Here is a 21303-nt window from a genome sequence, read left to right on the forward strand (position 1 = left end):
ACCAATTTGCAGATACAGGGATAATCATAAAGAAGCATAGGTCACTTTCTGTGGGCAAACCAACTGCACCAAGCCCCTGCTTTGGAATCTTTTGAACACAAACACAGTGTGTATCCAGTATCGATAGCCTACCTGGTATAGTAATTAGTCATTTAAAGATTGGGTACATCAGGAGGAATCAAGTCAAAAGGAAAAAGAAAATGAACATCAGGTGTATTTTTACATCAAATAAAATGTAGAATCCGATATAAATAGATTTGCCAAATAATCAAAACTAACCCCATTATATCCAGGTTGAACATATTCCACTCCTCTGTGAACCTGTTGTGACGGCTGTCCATGCTGTATCCCTCATACACACACCACTAGGAAAACACTGACCACAACATCCAGAATAAGGGTAGATCAGAGGTAGTCCATTGTCTAGTTATAATCTATCTGCCTGCAATTAAAATAGACACTATGAACCTACCCCCTCTTCCCTACAAAGTCCTTTGAGATTATGGTCATGCCTACTTGACTGCCAAAAAGAACATGCAATGGTATGGTAACCCGGTTGCTATAGGGTTGGGAAAGAAGCAAATGTAGATATGATTACCTCTAGGAATTTGTCTCCAAGAGCAATTTCAAGGTTTTTGATCTGACCAATAGCTGATCTGGACTGGTGCGAAGTAAAAGTCTAAAGTGGTTTTATTATGCAGAAAATTGTATTTCACTGGAATGGGGGCTTTGTGTAGCTTGAAAAAGAAATGTGTTTCAATTTCCACTGTGATTGAGTATCACAACCAATGATCTATTTTGTAGCCGGTGTTCAAATGTACTTACAAAGCATTCCTTAAGGGTGCTTTCTAGAGATTTATTTACAAATACTCATGACTGCTTGGAGAGTGGATCAGATTTTGATAAGTTAGAAATGGGCAAATAAAACAAAATGTTGCCCTTATGATAACTCCAGTAGTCAAATTGTTGTTCTTGTCTTCAAGAGCATATGTCGTAATGCACCTCCCTCGCCTATTATCCTAATTTCATTTTCGAAATCCTGCTTGGCCCTCAGAATAACTTTGTTCCCTGGTGAGTCTTTGACTAATATTACTGTTTTTAAATACTGTGTGATTTTGATGTAATGTGTTTTGTTGGAGTATGTTACACATTGCTTCTTATTTTGTATATACATTTTGGAGTTGGAGCCATGATTTGGATTTTATTAGGCAGTCTTTTTGAATGGTTTTAGCAGGCTTTTATAAAACTTCCAAAGATCATCTTGTGATGAATGTGTAGAAGTTACTTTCTTTAGTTTGGTACCATATAAAAGCTTCTCATGTCAGTTGCATCATTTTTAGGTCTCGCCTAGCGTTGTAGCGCATGCGCTACTCGCTTTGCAAGGCATGCTGTATTAGGGTATTTTTTAGAAGTGGTGTGGAAGCCTCGCCTATATTTTTCATTGGCTGGCGTCATCGTCCTTGGTAAATGCTGGATTCCGATTGATAATGAGCCTTCTTAGTCCCTCCTTGTTACCGTCGTCCTGTCTCCTTTTGGCACTGCCCATTAGGACTGGATCGTTTACTTGCTGCATTATAATCTCCTTCAATTAATTGGTAAGCACTTTCTATTTTTCATTCGGCCGCGAAGCGCGATGCAAACTCTATTTTTATAATTTTTTTATGCTTTTAATAAGCAGTGCACCACAGGCGGCATGCTGAGCTGCTTACTAAAAGCATAAAATATTGAAAAAAGAGTTTGTCGAGCTGCGCCGTTCTTTTACTCTGTGTCGGATGTATGACGTTACAACGCACACTTTTACAACGCATGCACTTACAACGCATTTTTTACAACGCATAATCCATTACAACGCATGACATTACAACGCATGACACTTCAACGCATTTTTAAAAACTACCTTTACAACGCATTTCCATTACAACGCATACTACCTTTACAACGCATACCATTACAACGCATAATATTAAATTGCATTTAAGGTAAGTATTAGATAGTATAGGGGTAAAAGTTACTTTTCTAACTCCAGGGGGTGCAACAGTAGGGTAAGTGTTGGATAGTATAGGGGTAAAAATTACTATTCTAACTCCAGGGGGTGCAACAGTGGGGTAAGTGTTGGATAGTATAGGGGTAAAAATTACTATTCTAACTCCAGGGGGTGCAACAGTAGGGTAAGTGTTGGATAGTATAGGGGTAAAAATTACTATTCTAACTCCAGCGGGTGCAACAGTAGGGTAAGTGTTGGATAGTATAGGGGTAAAAATTACTATTCTAACTCCAGGGGGTGCAACAGTAGGGTAAGTGTTGGATAGTATAGGGGTAAAAATTACTATTCTAACTCCAGGGGGTGCAACAGTAGGGTAAGTGTTGGATAGCATAGGGGTAAAAATTACTATTCTAACTCCAGGGGGTGCAACAGTAGGGTAAGTGTTGGATAGCATAGGGGTAAAAATTACTATTCTAACTCCAGGGGGTGCAACAGTAGGGTAAGTGTTGGATAGTATAGGGGTAAAAATTACTATTCTAACTCCAGGGGGTGCAACAGTAGGGTAAGTGTTGGATAGTATAGGGGTAAAAATTACTATTCTAACTCCAGGGGGTGCAACAGTAGGGTAAGTTTTGGATAGTATAGGGGTAAAAATTACTATTCTAACTCCAGGGGGTGCATCAGTAGGGTAAGTGTTGGATAGTATAGGGGTAAAAATTACTATTCTAACTCCAGGGGGTGCAACAGTAGGGTAAGTGTTGGATAGTGTAGTGTAATATTGTGCGTTGTAATGGTATGCGTTGTAATGGTAGTATGCGTTGTAATGGAATGCGTTGTAAAGGTAGTTTTTAAAAATGCGTTGTAATGTCATGCATTGTAATGGATTATGCGTTGTAAAAAATGCGTTGTAAAGGTAGTGCGTTGTAAAAGTTGCGTTGTAAAGGTTGTTCCCCCTCTGTGTCGCTCGACAAACTCTGTTGGGCATTCTGCAAGCCCCGCCTCGCCCCACTCCAATGAAGGGCGCTGCTCAGCTCTGCAAACTCTATTTTTCACTTTTAATAAGCAGCGCGGCATGCTGCACTGCTTGCTAAAAGCATCAAATATTGACAAAAAAGAGTTTGGTGATCTGCGCTTTTATTTTATTTCTTTCGCCGGCGATCGGGAAGGGGCCGTCAGACTGAGCAGAAGCGGACTGGCTTTGCTGATCGATGTCAGACGGGTAACAAGCTTCTGGAGGAGGCAGATGTCAGAGGGGAAAGGGATCGCGTTCCATCATCCTCGGCACAAAAATGAAATTAAATACCAGCATTTGTAAAGTGCACAGCTACCTTCGGAGAGGTGTCCCGGCGCTGGGGGCCGTCGGGAAGATTAAGCGAGCTATTGCCAAGCCACAAGGTGCTGGGCTAACCTGCCGCCGGCACCAGGGATCGAACAATGCGCCCCTGTGTTCCGGAGTCAGCCGCCCTGGCTGCTACACTACACCTCTTACCTCAAACAGAGTTGCAATCGTTGCACACAGTACTTATAAAGTAGGCCTGCCAGTGTATTATCTCCAACTTCTCTGCGAGCAATCATAGTTACTGGAGCACAGACTTTTGCAGTAATACCCAGGATACCCTGCAGGTATGGGGACAGGATACCCTGCAGATATGGGGACGTGACCGTCTGATGCTTCTGATTGTTTTTCAGGGTTTGGACTATGTGCCTGCAGGGACACAGGGCAACCTTTCTTTAGAGAATGGGAGCCGTCGAGGTGAAATTGCATCAGGGTTCAAGTGCTGCACCAACAGCCGTGTTATTTGAATCAGCACCTGGCAGGAACCCAATTAACTCTCTCTTCAAACAACGAACTGCATGTGTGTGTGCGCAAATCACTCACAACAACTGTTTGAGGAGCAGGAACAGGCAAGCCCAGGTGTGGAAGAGGGTCGGCTGCCTTCTGCAGTTTAGAAGCGGTGTTAAGTCTTGTGCAGGGAGATAGTTCGGTGGCTTGTCTGTCTTCCGCACTGGCTTGAATGCTCAAGGTGCTGACCTAGCGGAGCTGGATCTGATGGCTCAGTAGACTAATGTTTCACTGTAGAGGCCTGTGTTCCACTTAATGGTCATGGATACAAACCCCGGTGGGGCCACTCAGCCTTTCATCCTTCTGAGGTTGATGAAATTAGTACCCTTGAGTTGGGTAACAATAAACATCTGTTATTCACTGCCGAGATACCCTTGGGTGAGCATGCGTCTACAAGTACACGTTGTTTCCATCTCCTTGTAAGCATTGCGCTCTGGTTCTAAACTACTGGTCCAGGCCCCTCGCTTTATCCGCCAAAGGTTGGGCGGGTGCTCCTGGCTCTTCAAGTCATTCAAGATACTCAGATTTTTAAGAAAAAGTTGAAAACCTTCCTGTTCTGATTTTTAGATTCATGATCTATTTCAGTTTTTGCGCCTTGGAGTAGCTGCGTGCACTGCAAATTTATATAACATAACATAACATAACATGAGAAAATACATGTTTTTAAATTGCTTAAATTGCACAGTGGTATTTAAAGCACCGAGACACAATCTGGATGTACCCTGCAAGTAAAGTTAGGAACGTAATATTCCTGCCATGGAGATTTTTTTTTTTAAACAAATCATTGCGTTTATGTGCGTAAGTTAATTTGAAGAGAACTAAGATTAAAAGTCCCATGGTGCATGTAGTTCTTAAGCGAATCCCAAGGGTTGTAGCAGTACGTCATTGATGGCACTGAATCATCGTGTAACCTTGTATATCAAGCCCCAGGGAGTTGTGTTAATTTTACTGGCAGCGAAACGGTAAGGAAACAACTATTAATTTGTCAAGTTACTCTACTTTTTACTGTCCTTTTTATCTGAACTCACCCCCAAAGTACCCCTTTTACGGTGTTCGAGTGTCACTACTTCATAGCTTGAGTGGGAAGACAACAGTGTGTTTCCGGGGACGCTGGTCACATCGTTTAGTGCGCACCCTTGGAGTCAAACACCTCTGACTCTCCCCCACCCCATCAGTATTCACGGCTTGTAGCCGCCATCCCCCCAGTCTCCACTCTAGTTTTCCTCCAAGCCTGCGTCACGTGGCCAAACAAAGGTCTGTCTCAAACCAACACATGGACGTGAACGATAACGGTCTACGCTGGCTGCAGTAGGTCTTAAGAAATGTAGCACCAGAGACAAATTGGTGAGCAGGAGAAAATGTCCAGAATGAGAAATGAGGTGTATTCCCATTAAGAGGTGCACAGAGTACATACAATGATGTCCAAAGAACACTGCACGCAAAGTACAGAAAACACCAAATGAATAGAAAACAGAAACAGAATAAAACACTGTAAACGTTTGCACAGGAATCCAAACAAGTATAAGGAAAACAGCATGGTATTGCACACAAATAGAGAAGTGCACAAAAGCAGTAGCAACTGGACTGAAAGCAAGGATACGAACAGATAATAGCAACTACATTGAGGGCACAGCTCGGGATGGACGCGGGGGAGGGGTGTCAAGACCTCCCACTATTTTTTACAGATGTTACACTCACCTCTTTTAGCCTCCAAATGCAGTGTTGGTGGTGTCAAACATTGCAAAGTATTGAATTCCTTTGTAAAGTTATATCAGAATGCTTTAACACTCAGTCTACCCTCTTTAACTGTGAGAATGGCACAGCAGGGTTTGTTTTTTAATTTATTAACTGTGAAGGACCATGAGAACCGTACACCATTAATATCCCTTAACGAGGCCAGAGCGCGAGACACTATGACGTACAAAAAATATATTGAGGGGCACTTGAGTACAGAAAACATAATAAAGAATGCAGGAATCCGAGTATGTTGGTGTAGAAAACGGAGAATGAAGTGGACACATGAGGAAAACAAGGATTTGCAATGCAATAGGTCTCGCATTTTCAAAAATTGGACCTATTGGTATTGTAAATGACAATGCATTTTATCATTGCAGGTTTTTTAAACACATAAATAAAACGCCATGTCATTTACAATGCCAATAGCTCAAAATCTCGCAAACGCGAGACCTATTGCATTGCAAATGCTTGTTTCAACAATGTGCAGATATTCGTTACATTGCTGTGTCCTTCTAACATAGCTTGCAAATGGTAAAACTCAAAAATGGCCATTAAAAAGGGTCTCTTTTTATTGCCATGATCAAATGTAAACCTGCACGTCTCTCTAGGGTCCCGCAGCTTTATTATAATTGTTTGTGTGTCTCATTGCTGCAATATGTTGGAGCTCCCAAGAGGTTTATGGGGGGGAATCATTGATGTGTTTTTTTTTTTTAAACACTCCTCTTGCAACTTAAGCTGAATGATGGATGGAAAGGCACAGGTTTTAGATATCCAAGTGCCTTGCGATCATCTGTCTCTTCATCTTCCATTATAGTGGTCCCTTGAAGTTCACTCTGTTCTGTCTATTCTCTTAGTCATGGTGGGAAGACAACCACTATTCTTTTTCCATGTGGGAACAGTCATTGTGTCTCTGGTAGCCTTGAGGCTGAGACATTTTCTTTCTAGATTCCCCCAGTGTCCAGCTAACTGGTGTGCAAGCCCCTCAGGCTATTTTGTTTGATTTTATAGGTGACCTACATTTGTTTCATGTGCACCAGCAGGTGCAATCATGAAATTTCCAAGGTTAGTCTATTGGAATCGGAAGAACTATGTGACTTTATGGCTAAATGTTAACAAAAAATACATGATTTGGGACTTCCACCACTTTTCAAGCCTCTGCCTTGTGGAATATGCAACCAGTATATTCACAGTTAACTACAGATGACCTGGATAAGGTACAAGAGCTGAGTGCCAAAGTAACTTTTTATGACATGGTTTTGCTTACCCAAGGTAAGTGTGCATCTTCCTCAACCACTATGCCAGCTTGGCTGGTGTCTGTGTGAATGGATCACTAAGGATGAAAAGCTGAATGGCAAAAAAAACTCCTAGGAAGGCTCAAGGGTGCTGGTTGTAGAAGCAAACAATGGTACTAGAACTTAATACTTTCAAAAGGAGCTGATCAGGATCTGGGGAACAAAGATTTCTCCACGGCAAAAGAAGGTCAAAAGAGTTACAAAAACTAGAAAATTTGAAAGAGGCAAAAATGAAAGCAGCGGGAGACAAATCTGCAGAAAAATGCACAGCAACTGCTCTGCGATGAGCTGATTGAAGGATTGCAGTCCTTTATATAGAAATTAAATAGGAAATAAACATACGGGAAGTTCATTCTATGCCATATTGGATTGATAAATGTTATTGAAAAATTAATCAAGTTTGCATTGCAGTTTGGGAAAGCTTTCGGCTCCAACCTTCTTTCTTGAGACATTGAAAGCTCTCCCAAAATGGCAACAGTTGGCTTCCGCGCCAATCCATCACCATCCTTATGATGTTGCAGGGATTCTGCTGGCAAAGCAGAACTGTGTCTTGGTATAACCAGACGTCAGAATGTAAGGACTGAGTCTCTCTACAACATCAGTATCGGTCTGGCCAAATCCTGGCTAGCTCACAGTGCCTCACCTGAACTTCTAACCTTCCCAGAGTAGCAGGGGATTTTGACAACCTAGAACATGACCCTCTAGTCTCCAAGGGAACCGTGGAAACAGATCACCTCCTGTATCTCACTCATGCATGCTCATAGGAAACAAAAGAAAGAATCGAAGAACGTTTACAATACATTTATTGAAACTATCGTAGACTAGTATAAAGCAAATGTGCTGCCCTCACTGGGCAGATGAAACTAAACTAAGTAATTAGCATTACTATCAGACTGTATAAAATAAGCCTCCCAACCATGGCAAATTATCTATCTGTTGAAGCCTACCCTTACTGTGTGAGCACAGGGATGTATAAATGATCTCTGGGATTGGCAACAGACCCCATTCCTGATATATGTAGTTAGGTGGTTAGCATCAAGAGTGTAAAATAAGTTTATGCAAGGCTGCATGTCTGGCTCTGCAGGCGTTTGTTCCAGGACTGGCCACTCTACCAGAATGGTATTCTCTGCCCCCAAGGGGATGAGACACAGTTTATATGATAAGAACTACTGTTTTGGAAAGCTGCAGCTGTGCTACCGTATTATGTCTAAAATGTTAGGAGCTGTTGCCTACCGGGCAAAGAAAACAGTACACCTTGTTGTTATGTAATCTAGGCAGCCTTGGATAAAATATGCAGACTGAGTCCTGAGAAGCATCACTGAATAGCAAAGAACTTCTACAGCGTATTCCTAAAATAATGTCACGCAAACCAATGTGTTATGTGTGGTTTTGCAAAGCAGAGGAAGCCTACAGCATCTAATACGTAAAACTAAGGGAGAACGAAAGTGGGCCCAAAAGAGAAATCACTACATCCTCTCCTTTGTTGGGAGAGTAATTTAGCGACTAACAAAATGATAAAAATCACAAGCTAAGCAAACTCAGTGCAATGCTAATCCGCATAATATTCACATTTATAAACCTAATGAAAATGGAACAGGAAAAGTTTGAAAAAGGGCCAAATTAGGTTGCGCTGGGGTCACCCAATATTTCTACCAAAAGATCAGTGTTTAGTGATTCCAGAATGGATTCAGTCTCCGCAGATGTTGATTCCTCAATAGCTTCTTTCAAAAGCTCCAAAGAACAGACATGATCTTTGTTACCAGCTGATGCTGAGGAAATAGTCTGTAACTCATACCATGTATCCTAAAGCAGCTGCAAGTTCATGGGACAACTCCGGAAATGCGTCGTTATAGGACTCTTGAATAGATTCATGTATCCATAGCAACAGGCAACTGCAGCGCAAGGAAAAACCAAGTGCCCACTCGAAGGGGCACCACAGGTAATGAAACACTGGTTGTATGCCGGTAAACCAGGTGGATCAGAATGACAATGACCAGTCAGTGTTCAGTTCCTGGAGCGGAAGGACTCCAAAGAATTGTATCATGCGTTCACGGCACAACTGGACTGGTGGTAATTCCATTAGCAGTGGCTTCGAAACAGAATATCCATTGCGGATTAGCCAAAATAGAACCCAAATGCTGCAAATGCGAATAACACCAAGGGGATACCCCTGAGAAAACTGGGAAAAAGGGAATGTATAAACGCTGGTGTCGCTCCAAAGGTTTTTGGGAGATACTGACTAAAACTGGCCTGGTTGTTTTAAAAAAAAAAGTGCACTCTCCGGCAGAAATGGAAGCATTAAAGCTGCGATGCACAAGCTTGCCGAAATGCAGTGGCAGATTTGTGCCTAAAAATGACTGTATTTTGCTGGATGTTCTTGCAACCTGCAGTTCAAAGGTTTCTCGGGTAGATGTTAATGCCACATTATTTTGAAACAATAAGGCTTTGAGTTGGTTTAGTTTGTTAAAATCTGCCTTCACAGTTGGACTTGAAGGCCATGACGAACTATCAGAAACTGCATGCATGGGAGGGAAAAGCACATTATTTCAGCAGGTCTCCATCTGGGAAACGGAAGGACACATGGGAATCTGGCCTTCATTCCTTAACAATCTTGGTCGCTTAATATTAAATAACGTCCACTAGAACGGACAGTAATGAAGGGAGAAGTGAAGGGGCTGGTATTCCTTTTAAAAAACATTCCAAATTTGCATCCGAAGTGTTACATGCTCCATGGATGGTAACCTGTTTACAAACAAGTGAGTGGCCTATAGATCTTAAATGACTTTGCCCATGGTATAAAGACATATAATTTTGTGTAATATTAAAAAACAACACAATGTTATTTGAACTGTATATGCGAGAAGACAACTTATTAATGCTATTATCAACAACAGCAAGCACTTTATCCAAATTATCTTGATCAATTTGCCTTAAACGTGCAGCTGCTTCCATTTGTGACACTTTCCAAGTTTCACTGTAAAGTTGCATAAATCTTTTAGAGCATGGTGACTTAGGACCCAACAAGAAATCAGATGGGTCCATGTTTTCCGACAGGAGAGAGATGTTGTTTAACTGCAGACAGTATGGAATGTGCAAACCATTGTTTACACACTTGCCTACCAAATAGGTGGTTATAGTCCCTGAGCGTTGAGACTGGGAATAACGAGGGTCGGGTCTGCTTGCCTTAAACCCTGGTGTAGAGTTAAAAAAACAAGGATAACAACCATTTGTTTTATAGGCCACAATAACCGCTTGGACTGAAAGTGTGAAGTTAAAGGGACCAATCTGCACCATACTATTATTGAGCTGTTCTTCAGTGTAGTTTGTTAAATGTTTCCAGTTGTCAAATCGAGCAAAAGAAGGAATATTGGGTAAATTCATGTCTTTAACTTTAGCAAATCCTAGACAAGTAGTCTGTTGAACTTTCATTTAAAAAAAATCATTTGTGTTGGAATCAAGAAGGCTCTAAGTAAGGTTTCTGTTCCCTGAACCTGCCAATTTTTGGGTACCCCAAATTGATTTAATTTCAATTGTATCCTTTCAATACTCAGAGCTTTCCCAGGCTAATTGTTTGACAAACAAATCTGTATATATTAGCTTGATTTGAGTCAGAATATATTTATTTGCTGGTGTGGGGACAAGTTTAAAAAAAAAAAGATTTCAGGTCTAATTAATCTTGTCCAGAAAAATATGTGAATTTATCCCTATATGTTTTTGAGCTCCCTTGTGGGGGAATAGGACAATATTCCCATTATGTATTATTTAAAAGTTTGCGTTGAACACTGGCTCAATGCAAATAAGGATGAGAGAGGTTATGGCATAACGGCCAAAGCTGCAGACTCTGAAGCTGGGGATCCAGGTCAGAGTTTCTGCGTCAGCTCAGCATCCCTTGATTCTGGACAGATCACTTAATCTACTCGTGCCTAGGAACAGTGCCTTGAGTCCCTCACAGGTGGGAAGCCAGGCTATATAAATCCAAGTATTTTTATTATTATGTCCATAATGATAACAGAGCATTTCACTATAATTAGCAGAATTTTGATACAGATCTTCACTTTTAAAAACAATATAATATTCCAGCCCTGAGAGCATAGTTTACAGTGTCAACATCCCAATCGTCATAATGTAACCCATGTACAATAACATTACCCGTAAACACCTTGAAGATTTAAGGAATCTGCTGTATTTCTGTTGGGCCGAAAATATCATAGGGGACCGTATTCCAGACAATTCCATCAGTTACTGGGACAGTGGAAACATTCGCAAAGGACGGGTCTTTTTTCAGTTTATGTAAAGATGAGTGAGGTGCTGACACCTCGTCTACCAGTTCTCTAGCAGAGCATTCTGGCAGATTATGGCCATTTAATGGCAAGAAGAACAATCACAAATCCAATCCAAAGAAGTAGAAAAACCAAGGGAAGTATTATACAAGTTTAAATCCAAGGAGGGACCAGATAAGTGTGTTTCAGCCATGAAATACAACACAGGCTCGAAAAGGCATAGTGTCTAGAATGGTGGGACTGTCAAAAGAGTTGGATGAAAAAGAATCTGTTCCCACATAAAATTCGGAAGCAGTTTGTTGAATAACAGAAGCCACAGGTGTAGTAAGAGAACTGGTAGATTCCACGAGGAGTGGATCAATATAAACAACATCTGCAGGAGACACAGTAGTAAGTACAGTACTCACTCCCGTCGTATGGCTGGCATATGTAGCGGTATTAAGAATTAATCGAAGTTTATTCTCTGCCCAGCGAGGGAGAAACAAGTTAGCTATTGCTTCTAAGCAGTAGAAGAATTTCCTGTATGGTAGTGAGAGGAGTTAGGGAGCTACCAAGGACTCCTCGTGGCCTACTGTTTAGAAACCGCCACATAATGTAACTTGATGTGATCAATAGAGACAAAACTATTGTCTTTAGAACCAGCAAATGGTGCCAGTATTACAGTTCTTGCACCTTGAATGCCATGGACTGGCACCGGTGCGTGGTATGATGGGTCAAATTCCTTTTTCACTGCAACCTTTTCTCGAATGAGATCCTCAATTTGTATAATCCAGCTGGAAGGTGCTGGCTGCTCCTCGATTCTGGCAGAGGCAGATGTCTTCAATTGTTTGTTTGACCGTCACATATGTCTAGCAAATACTGTAAGACAGCAGAATGATCATTACGTCAAAGGGCATGGCTGCTGCCATGATGTCTGTATCATCAAGGTCTGGAACATACATTTTGATGCCAAAAAGGCCCTTGTATGGGGTCCGACCTCCCATAGATTGTTTAGGGAGATTATTAAGTGCTCTCTCTGTCCCATACAGGTGATGGATCCAACTACCCCCTGTACCTAATACGCTAGCTGTTAAGGATTGCTTTAAGTCATCCTCTCCACTACCGAATTTCCCTCAGGACGAAAGGGGGAAGAGCAATGCACCCCTACACCCAGGGAAGCCATGGTACCCCCGTAGGCCTAAGAGGCGAAAGCAGGGCCCAGGTCCGAGTGGAATGTAGTGCATGCATGTGTTGCAATAAAGACTTGTAAATCTTCAATAACCGTTTGAGCGTCAGCTGAACGTTGTGGCCATGCCCAGAGAAACCTCGACAAGAATCAAATGCAAGTAGGATACATTTAAACATTTCATCTGAATTAAGAGGACCACAATGGTCCAAATAAATGCACCCAAAAGGTTTGTTGTAAATTAACAAGTGTATCTGCTGTGGGCTTGCCATGGTAGAACTTTAAATTTGTTGACAAATGACACAACAAAAAACATATTTTGTGACCGGTTTATATAAACCATGCCGCATATAACATTGCTATAGTACCTACATTGTGGCTGCCACACCTGCATGTGCAGAAGCAACACCTTCATTCAAAAAAAATCTTTACGGATTGGTTTTGCAACATAAACAATAGTAATGCGTAATATCTTGCAGCATATTGTATTATTGTGAAACCAAAAGATCAGTGCATTTGTACAAGGGTACATTAGGCAAGCATCTGTGTGGGGTGCTCATGGGCGTTGAAGTCCATCCTTTCTTGAGTGCTTATTGCGTTTGGTCTGCTGTAGCGAATGTTGTGATGAAACTGGGAATGGACAAAGGGATCTTGGTGAGAGAGGGCGGGCGGATTCAGTTTTAGTGACGAGTTGCACAGGGTTGTGTGAGCAGCTTGACGGGGGCTTCCAGGTGGGCGTCCTGGCTTGTTGAATGTATGTAGGAATGGGTAGAAGTATATTGCCGGTAAATGCTAACCTGTACATCCCCGTTCGGAGCAGTGATTGTTACGTTTGTGGGAAGAACCTAGTTAAATTAATAATTACAGGACTTATTGTAGGTACTGCAGGCAACTGTGGTTGCCCTGCTAATATAGCCATTGCTGTGACAGCCATCAAGGTGCGCAAAACATGTTGTGTTAAGCGTCTGTATAGTCTAATGAGACCAGTGTATAATTGCTGGGTCTCATTAACATTGAGGTTTCGTAGGTCAGGTTATGGTGTATAACCCGATAGCGCTGACCTGTGCGTATAGAAGCAAGTACATGTATTAGGGCGCCTCAGAACCAATTTTGATGTTCCCAAAGTGGAACCTCTAAGAGCGTATACGCTCTATAATTTTGAAGGGGTACAATGTCAGTGTATTCATGAAATGTCCCTGTATTAGCATCCACAACCGGAAAATTGACCCAAGAATAAAACACTTTTAAAAGATAGGCATCGTGGGCTTCAACCAGAAACGTCATGTCATCACCCGCATTGCCAAGGCCATGTAAATTTAAATGTGCATTAACTGCAGGTCTGCAATTATCAGCAATAGGTATAGGCTGTGGCGCCGCCATTAATAAAACAGTAATGGAAACCGAGTGCAAACACTAATATGGATTATCCTTTTAAAGGTTCAAGCTTGAACAAACAACAGAAAAAATAGATGCTTCCTAAAATACTGTGGAGGATTACGCCCTAACACCATGGACGTCTCAGGAGGTGTAAGAGTACTATGATCACGCACAAGTACTATTCCGGAGACTGGTACCTGACCAATGTTGGTAGTGCCATGTTGCAGGGATTCTGCTGGTAAAGATGAACTTTGCCTTGGCATGACAGAATGTCAGAATATATACTGAGTCTCTCTACAGCATCATTATCTGTTGGCCCAAATCCTGGCTAGCTCACAGTGCCTCACCTGAACTCCTAGCCTTCCCAGAGTAGCAGGTGATTTTGGCAACCTAGATCATGACCCTCTAGTCCTCTAGGGAAACGTGGATCATCACCTTTCTTCTCTCACTCATGCATCCCTGTGGTAAACAAAAGAAATACATGAAAGTTTACACTACATTTATTGAAACTTTCATAGTCTATAATGAAGAAAATGTGCTAAGATCGCTAGGCAGCTGAAAATAAAAGTCATTAGCATTACTATCCGCCTGTATAAATTAAACATCTCCACCATGACAAATTATGAATCTGTCTGGGCCTACTCTTACTGTGTGATGTATAAATGATCTCTAGGATTGGCAACAGATCCCATACCTAATGTATGCAGTTAGATGAACAACATAATGAGTGTAAACGGAGTTTACGCAAGGCTGCATCTCGGGCTCTGCCAGCGTTCTTTCGAGGACCGGTCTCTCTGACGGAATTCTCCTCTCTGATCCCAAGGTGACGTGATACAGTTTATATGATAAGAACTACTGTTTTGGAAAGCTGCAGCTGTGCTATCATGTTATGTCTAAAATGTTAGGATGCTGTTGCTGACCGGGCAAAGAAAACAGTACACCATGTTATATATTCTAAGCAGCCTTGGATAAAATGTGCAGACTGAATCCAGAGAAGAATCGCTGAATAACAAACAACATGTCAAGAGTATTCCTACAATAATATCACAAAAACAAATGTGTTATGTGTGGCTGTGCAAAGTGATGGCAGTCTACAACATCTAATACGCAAAACTAAGGGAGAACCAAAGTGGGCCCAAAAGGGAAATCACTACAATGACACTGCCTCTGCATGTTGAAGGGAAACTAACAGAAAATGTAGCACTCTAGTGCAGGTGGCAGAAGAGTCGGCATGTACTGAGTAAAAGAGAGTCACTACAACAAACGAGCCCAATGCGGCTGCAGCTGACAAGCCAGAGAGTACCTGCTTGTCCGAGTCACCCGGGTGGACAGCCAGGCAGGTACTACAGCCATTACAGGTTAATGGAGGCTGTGCTCCCTGGTATTATGAAAGCCACAATATCTCCGAGATCTGCACAGCATTGGTGATCTAGGTAACACAAGCCTACCCACGGGTCTAACAATAGGTGTGCAACTGGTGTGCATAACAAGTGTGTGTTTCCTTTTGCTAAATGGCTTCACCCTACTAAATGGGCTTCAGATATCTTGGCTGAGAGAGGCATATTTATTTTAATCTTATTTCTGCCATTGGCAACGAATCATAAAAAATAAACACCAAAATAAACGTGAAATATAAGTTGAATATAATAATTTGACAGACTAGTCCATTCTTGTTATTCTTTTGAGTACAGCCAATGAATATATTGTAGCCGTTTCAAAGAGATTTTTGAGGACAAATTAAATGTGCTCTATTTGATGTATTTTCTGTTTTAAAACAATGAGCAGGTACATAAAATAATATCATGGGAAAACAAAGAATACGTTTTTCGATGTGTATTATTTTTGACGTATTTATTTAAGCATATAATGATTCAAATAAATTGTGAAAAAGTGAGAACAGTGTACCACAAAAGATGAAAATAATATCTTGTTAAATAAATCTGTAATGCCAACTACTACAGCAAATTGTATCTTATAGTGATCTTTTGATGTCTTATTCTATTTCTCATTCTTTATTTTCAGCAAAAGATTTTGCAGAAAGAGCAATTGAGAGGCAGAAATCAGCATTTATCCGATGGGGGGTGATGGCAGACTGGAATAATTGCTATTACACCTATGACAAGAAGTATGAAGCCAAACAGTTGAATGTTTTCTACAAGATGCACGAGAAGGTATGTTGGTTTGGTTGCTGCTGTCTGCTGAGTTTATTGAAAGTTGCAGATTCTTGACCTTGATGTAGTGTTCTGTGTCTCTTAGGGCTACATATATCAGGACTACAAGCCTGTTTTTTGGTCCCCTTCAGCCAGGTGAGGTACTATTCTTTTAGACAGGGAAGGAATAGCGCCTTTAGATTGAGGATTTAGAGCTATAATATTGCTCCTCATTTGTTTCCAGGACAGCCTTGGCTGAAGCAGAGCTTGAATATAATCAGCAGCACTCCAGTCGCGCTGTGTACACCAAATTTAGCTTGATGAAGTCTCCTCCAAAATTAGCCCCTTTAACAGGTATTGCCCAGGTTTTTAAAATGTACTCTTACCCAAATTGTAATTTATTTTCTTTTGCCTTCTGATGTGGGTTTTTCTATTGTTTTCATCCACATTACAGATGCATCATCCACTAGTGTGCTAGTATGGACAACCCAGCCGTGGACCATTCCAGCAAATCAGGCTGTTTGCTACATGCCTGATTTTGAGTATGTTGTTTTCTGTACTTGGCATGCTGTAAATAGATTTATAATGATATGGGATGTAGATATACATTTGTTGAGGCTTCATTTATGAAAATATTGTATCATAATATTTCGTTCAAAAATGAAATTCATATTTATTAATGTTCTTTATATTGTCTTTGCTATTTACTTTTGAGATTTTGTTCATGGAAACAATGTGCATGAATTTGGCTTAAACATTAGAATTGGCTTGCAAGCTTCCCGATGCCAAGTTGGCATTTAGTCCATCCTATTTATCAAAACCAGCATTAGCAAAGCCTATAGGTCTCGACTTTCAATGACTGAGCTTTTTCTTTATCAGTGCTTCTGGCATGTTAACACATGTCACGATTTGGCTAACATACAGCTAAAGCCATCTTCTACCGAGACCTGAAAAGCACAGTGTTTTGGTAGGAATTACCAAAGCTACCACTTGTTTTTGAATAACCCTGCAATTTGTAACCTAAATTATTAATTGTTCTTGCATTTGGTTGACGAGAACCAATTCAGCAATAGAATATTTTAAGCCCTAATCATCAGTGCAGGGTCCAAAACTGCCATAATTCTGTTGAACAAAGCAAAAACCAAGGGAAATGATGGCCGGAGTGTTGAACATTGCAAGCACTCGCCCCCAGTCAACTGATCTGGGTTTAATCCATCACCGTTCTTTAGCCCACTCTGCCACCCCAGTTCAGACATGGCCATATGCAAATCAGCCTGACCCTGTGCCTCATGGGAACAGTCCAGCCCGAACTGCCAAGCCATGTCTTCCCTGGACCGGAAATAAGCTTCCTAGGACCAGTTTCTGGCATTTCAGCCGTCTTCAGCCAGGCTTGCTTGAATCCAGTGGCAAAGTGAGCAAGGGACTCACGTCTGAGCATACCCTGCCAACTTATGGCGAACAAAGCAAAAACCAAAGGAAATGATGGACGGAGTGTTGAACATTGCAAGCACTCACCCCCAGTCAACTGATCTGGGTTTAATCCACCACCGTTCTTTAGCCCACTCTGCAACCCCAGTTCAGACATGGCCATATGCAAATCAGTCTGACCCTGTGCCTCATGGGAACAGTCCAGCCCGAACTGCCAAGCCATGTCTTCCCTGGACCGGAAACAAGCTTCCTAGGACCAGTTTCTGGCATTTCAGCCGTCTTCAGCCAGGCTTGCTTGAATCCAGTGGCAAAGTGAGCAAGGGACTCATGTCTGAGCATACCCTGCCAACTTTTGGCGAACAAAGCAAAAACCAAAGGAAATGATGGACGGAGTGTTGAACATTGCAAGCACTCACCCCCAGTCAACTGATCTGGGTTTAATCCACCACCGTTCTTTAGCCCACTCTGCCACCCCAGTTCAGACATGGCCATATGCAAATCAGTCTTACCCTGTGCCTCATGGGGACAGTCCAGCCCGAACTGCCAAGCCATGTCTTCCCTGGACCGGAAACAAGCTTCCTAGGACCAGTTTCTGGCATTTCAGCCGTCTTCAGCCAGGCTTGCTTGAATCCAGTGGCAAAGTGAGCAAGGGACTCACGTCTGAGCCTACCCTGCCAACTTATGGCGAACAAAGCAAAAACCAAAGGAAATGATGGACGGAGTGTTGAACGATGGATTTAGGCCCAGATCTCTGTACTGGGGTGAATGTATGACATTGTTCTACATTCTGTCCATCAATTGTTGTTTTTGCATTTGTCACCCCGAGTGGGATTGGTATGCCCAGACGTGGGTCCCGTGCTCTCCATGGCACTGGAATCAAGCTATCCTGGCTGAAGAGGGGTGAAACCCCGAAACCGGTCCTAGGATGCTTGTTTTCAGTCCAGGGAGGACCTGGCTTGGCAGTTCGGGCTGGACTGTTCCCATGAGGCACAGGGTCAAGACTGATTTGCATATGGCTGGGTTCAAACTGGAAAGGCATGGTGAGCAAAAAAACGATGGATTTAGGCCCAGATCTCTGTACTGGGGTGAATGTATGACATTGTTCTACATTCTGTCCATCAATTGTTGTTTTTGCATTTGTCACCCCGAGTGGGATTGGTATGCCCAGACGTGGGTCCCGTGCTCTCCATGCCACTGGAATCAAGCTATCCTGGCTGAAGAGGGGTGAAACCCGAAACCGGTCCTAGGATGCTTGTTTCCAGTCCAGGGAGGACCTGGCTTGGCAGTTCGGGCTGGACTGTTCCCATGAGGCACAGGGTCAAGACTGATTTGCACATGGCTGGGTTCAAACTGGAAAGGCATGATGAGCAAAAAAACGATGGATTTAGGCCCAGATCTCTGTACTGGGGTGAATGTATGACATTGTTCTACATTCTGTCCATCAATTGTTGTTTTTGCATAATTCTGTTGAACAGCAAATTTAATGCCCATGTGCACATAGAAAGGTAATATTATGATGAAGAGCATTGAAAATCTCTTTATAAATTACGCTGCTACCTAGAACGTCATTAACAAATTTGGATTTTCCATCTCTGGAAAGGTAAAAAAGTTTGTCAACCAAGATCCTAAATTCTTAATTTCACTCTCCGCATCGTACTGGATAAATGGATTGTGAAAATAAAAGACTCATTCGTTCTTGTTGATAGAGCAGTATGAGTTAAGATAATACACTTGTTTTTTAAATATTTTTAGCAACACTTTATTCATTTGAATATAAACAAAATAAAGTCAGCACACATATAGCGGGCCCTCTCAGGGGATCCCCATGCTGTTATTGTTGGTAGACCCAACTAACCCACCCTCCCCCTGACTTCATGCTTTGACAGTGTACAGACCAAAATTTGCCCACCACTTCCCTCATATCTTCTGATGTTTCTTAGGACAACCTTGAGCTGAATAAATTCCTCCAATTTAGTGGAGTTGTCCATGCTCAACCTCCATTCCCTCTGGGATGGAGCATTTATTGACTTCCAGTATTTGGCAGTTTCCCTTTTAGTGATCATTGTGCCAGACTCAGCAAAGGTCAGTCACCTCTAGCGCTTCCCAACTCATCTACCAGGTCGAGCAGCACAACTATGGGTGATGCCTCCAGCGTTTGGACCCGGACCTTCAAAAGGCTCTTGAATATGGACAGCCAATATGACCGGATAGTAGGGCACCTCCATACCATGTGGTAGAAGTCCCCCACCTCTTCATGACATCTGGTGTAGGTCGGGTCCAGAAGTGTATTGGCTTTCAATAAATGACGAGGTGTGTAGTTGTACAATGCAGGTATTTCAGTTGGACAATGGGCAACCGGGCTGAAATTGATGTGGTTCGGGGCGCCATACATGTCTCCCTCCAGTCTGCCTTCTCTAGCAGTCCCTACCATCCCTCCTACCGCTCCTTGAGGGTCTCCAAAGTGTAGGGGGAAACCCAGGGCTCTTTAAATGTGGGAAATGCCACCCCTGTTCTGTGGTCCCATGAGCAGCCTTGCCTTCCAGAGGGTTATATTCTGGAGTGTCCGTCAGCACCTCCCGATGTCGAAAGAGCGTGCCGCAGTTGGACATAACAGAAAAGTTGTGATTTGTATATAGAGAACTCTGGTTGAAGGTACTGGAAGGATGTCATATGGTCACCCTCCGAAATGTAGTCTTGATATGCCAATATTGTCCCATCCCTGGAATTCTTTGAGGGGTACTGTCTGTCTCAGACATTTGCCCACCCATAGAGAAACCTCCAACGTCACCCTCTTGTCTCATCCTGCCATCTCAAGGTAGCCCACCAGGCCAGGAAGACCACTCTGTTGATCTTCGGGAACCACTTGGGAACGGTGTGCCATATAACATACCCATGAAGTTATTAAAGCCTTGTAGTGACACCTCCATCTGACATGAGGGATCTGCCCAACCCCCACATACCCAGTCATTCACCACAATGGTATGCGCTGCCCTTGAGTAGTTCTAGTAGTGAACCAGTGGTTAGGTTCTGAAGTACACAAAGGAGCTGTAGTAGGACCATCATTTTATATAGGGCCCACCTCCCCATCTCATTGAGCGGAGGTGTAATAAATCTGTCTAGATGTACTTGGGTCTTACAGGTGAGGGGGTGGAGGTTAAGGCACTATGCAAGGTCCAGCTCCCATGTCCTATACATCCCCAAATAGCGGAAACTCCGGATCAGTAGGGCAGAGTGGCAAGTCTTGTCATCCCTGTCACCCCTACCTTGGACAGTGGGAGGTCTGCAAGTTAGTGGGCTATGTTTCCTGGGGGGTTTGAGGCCTCGCTTAGTAGAGGGCTTCCTAGTAGCCTGCAAAGGCAGCAGACATACCGGAGATGGTCTCGGCCCATATGGGTTGGTTATATGGGATTCCACCCTCAAAGCCAACTCCCTAGTGGCTAGCCAGTGTAATAACGTACCAGATTTGTCATCCCACTAGTACACCCTTGCAGCGGAGGCCTTCCAACTACTGGATTCATCCAAACATAGTTGGCGCAGGTTGGCACTCTCTATGGCCAGATACCGGCTCAGTAACTCCGTCAGATTGCCCCAATTGTGGGTTTCCAGTTTTAGAACTGAGATTTCCAACTGCACTGTACGTGACAGTGTTTCCCCAGCCTGGCACCTGAAACGAGAACGAGTGGTCCCCCTCTAAGTGGCTTTACAAGCCTTCCATAATGTCCTTTTCCTTGGTTGGTGTTAAGGAAAGCTTCTGAGTCCACTTTCAGAGCCTGTGTTAGTTGTCTGGCAGTAAGGAATCAAGCGTTGGGTTACCATACTTGTCTTTCCCACACCCCCGGGTGATGGGTGCATTGTCTGATATGCCCCTGGGGAGCATCCAAGATCCTCTCATGCTTTGAAAATCAGCTGCGGGCAACAGAAAAAGGTCTATGTAATAGAGGGAGCCATCCGCCACCGACGTATGTTTTTACTCCTATGACGTGGGGTTTCAGGTACACCAGGTATCAGAGTCCCAGGCTTGAGGTCTATCCTGCCAGTCCTCTACCC

The 21303-nt window shown here is 42.7% G+C and overlaps 1 protein-coding gene across 1 annotated transcript in view; it reads left to right on the forward strand.

The window, feature by feature from the left end:
- The window catches only part of IARS2 (isoleucyl-tRNA synthetase 2, mitochondrial), a 551921-nt gene that overhangs the window by 110296 nt on the left and 420322 nt on the right, over positions 1 to 21303 (forward strand). Inside the window, exons 4-7 of the mRNA XM_085612944.1 lie at positions 15701 to 15849; positions 15935 to 15984; positions 16073 to 16182; positions 16283 to 16370. Of these exons, the coding sequence (XP_085469070.1) occupies positions 15701 to 15849; positions 15935 to 15984; positions 16073 to 16182; positions 16283 to 16370 (397 nt within the window). The remainder of the gene's footprint in view (positions 1 to 15700; positions 15850 to 15934; positions 15985 to 16072; positions 16183 to 16282; positions 16371 to 21303) is intronic.

The sequence above is a fragment of the Triturus cristatus genome, chromosome 6 (genome assembly GCF_964204655.1).
Source record: "Triturus cristatus chromosome 6, aTriCri1.1, whole genome shotgun sequence".
Lineage (NCBI taxonomy): Eukaryota > Metazoa > Chordata > Amphibia > Caudata > Salamandridae > Triturus > Triturus cristatus.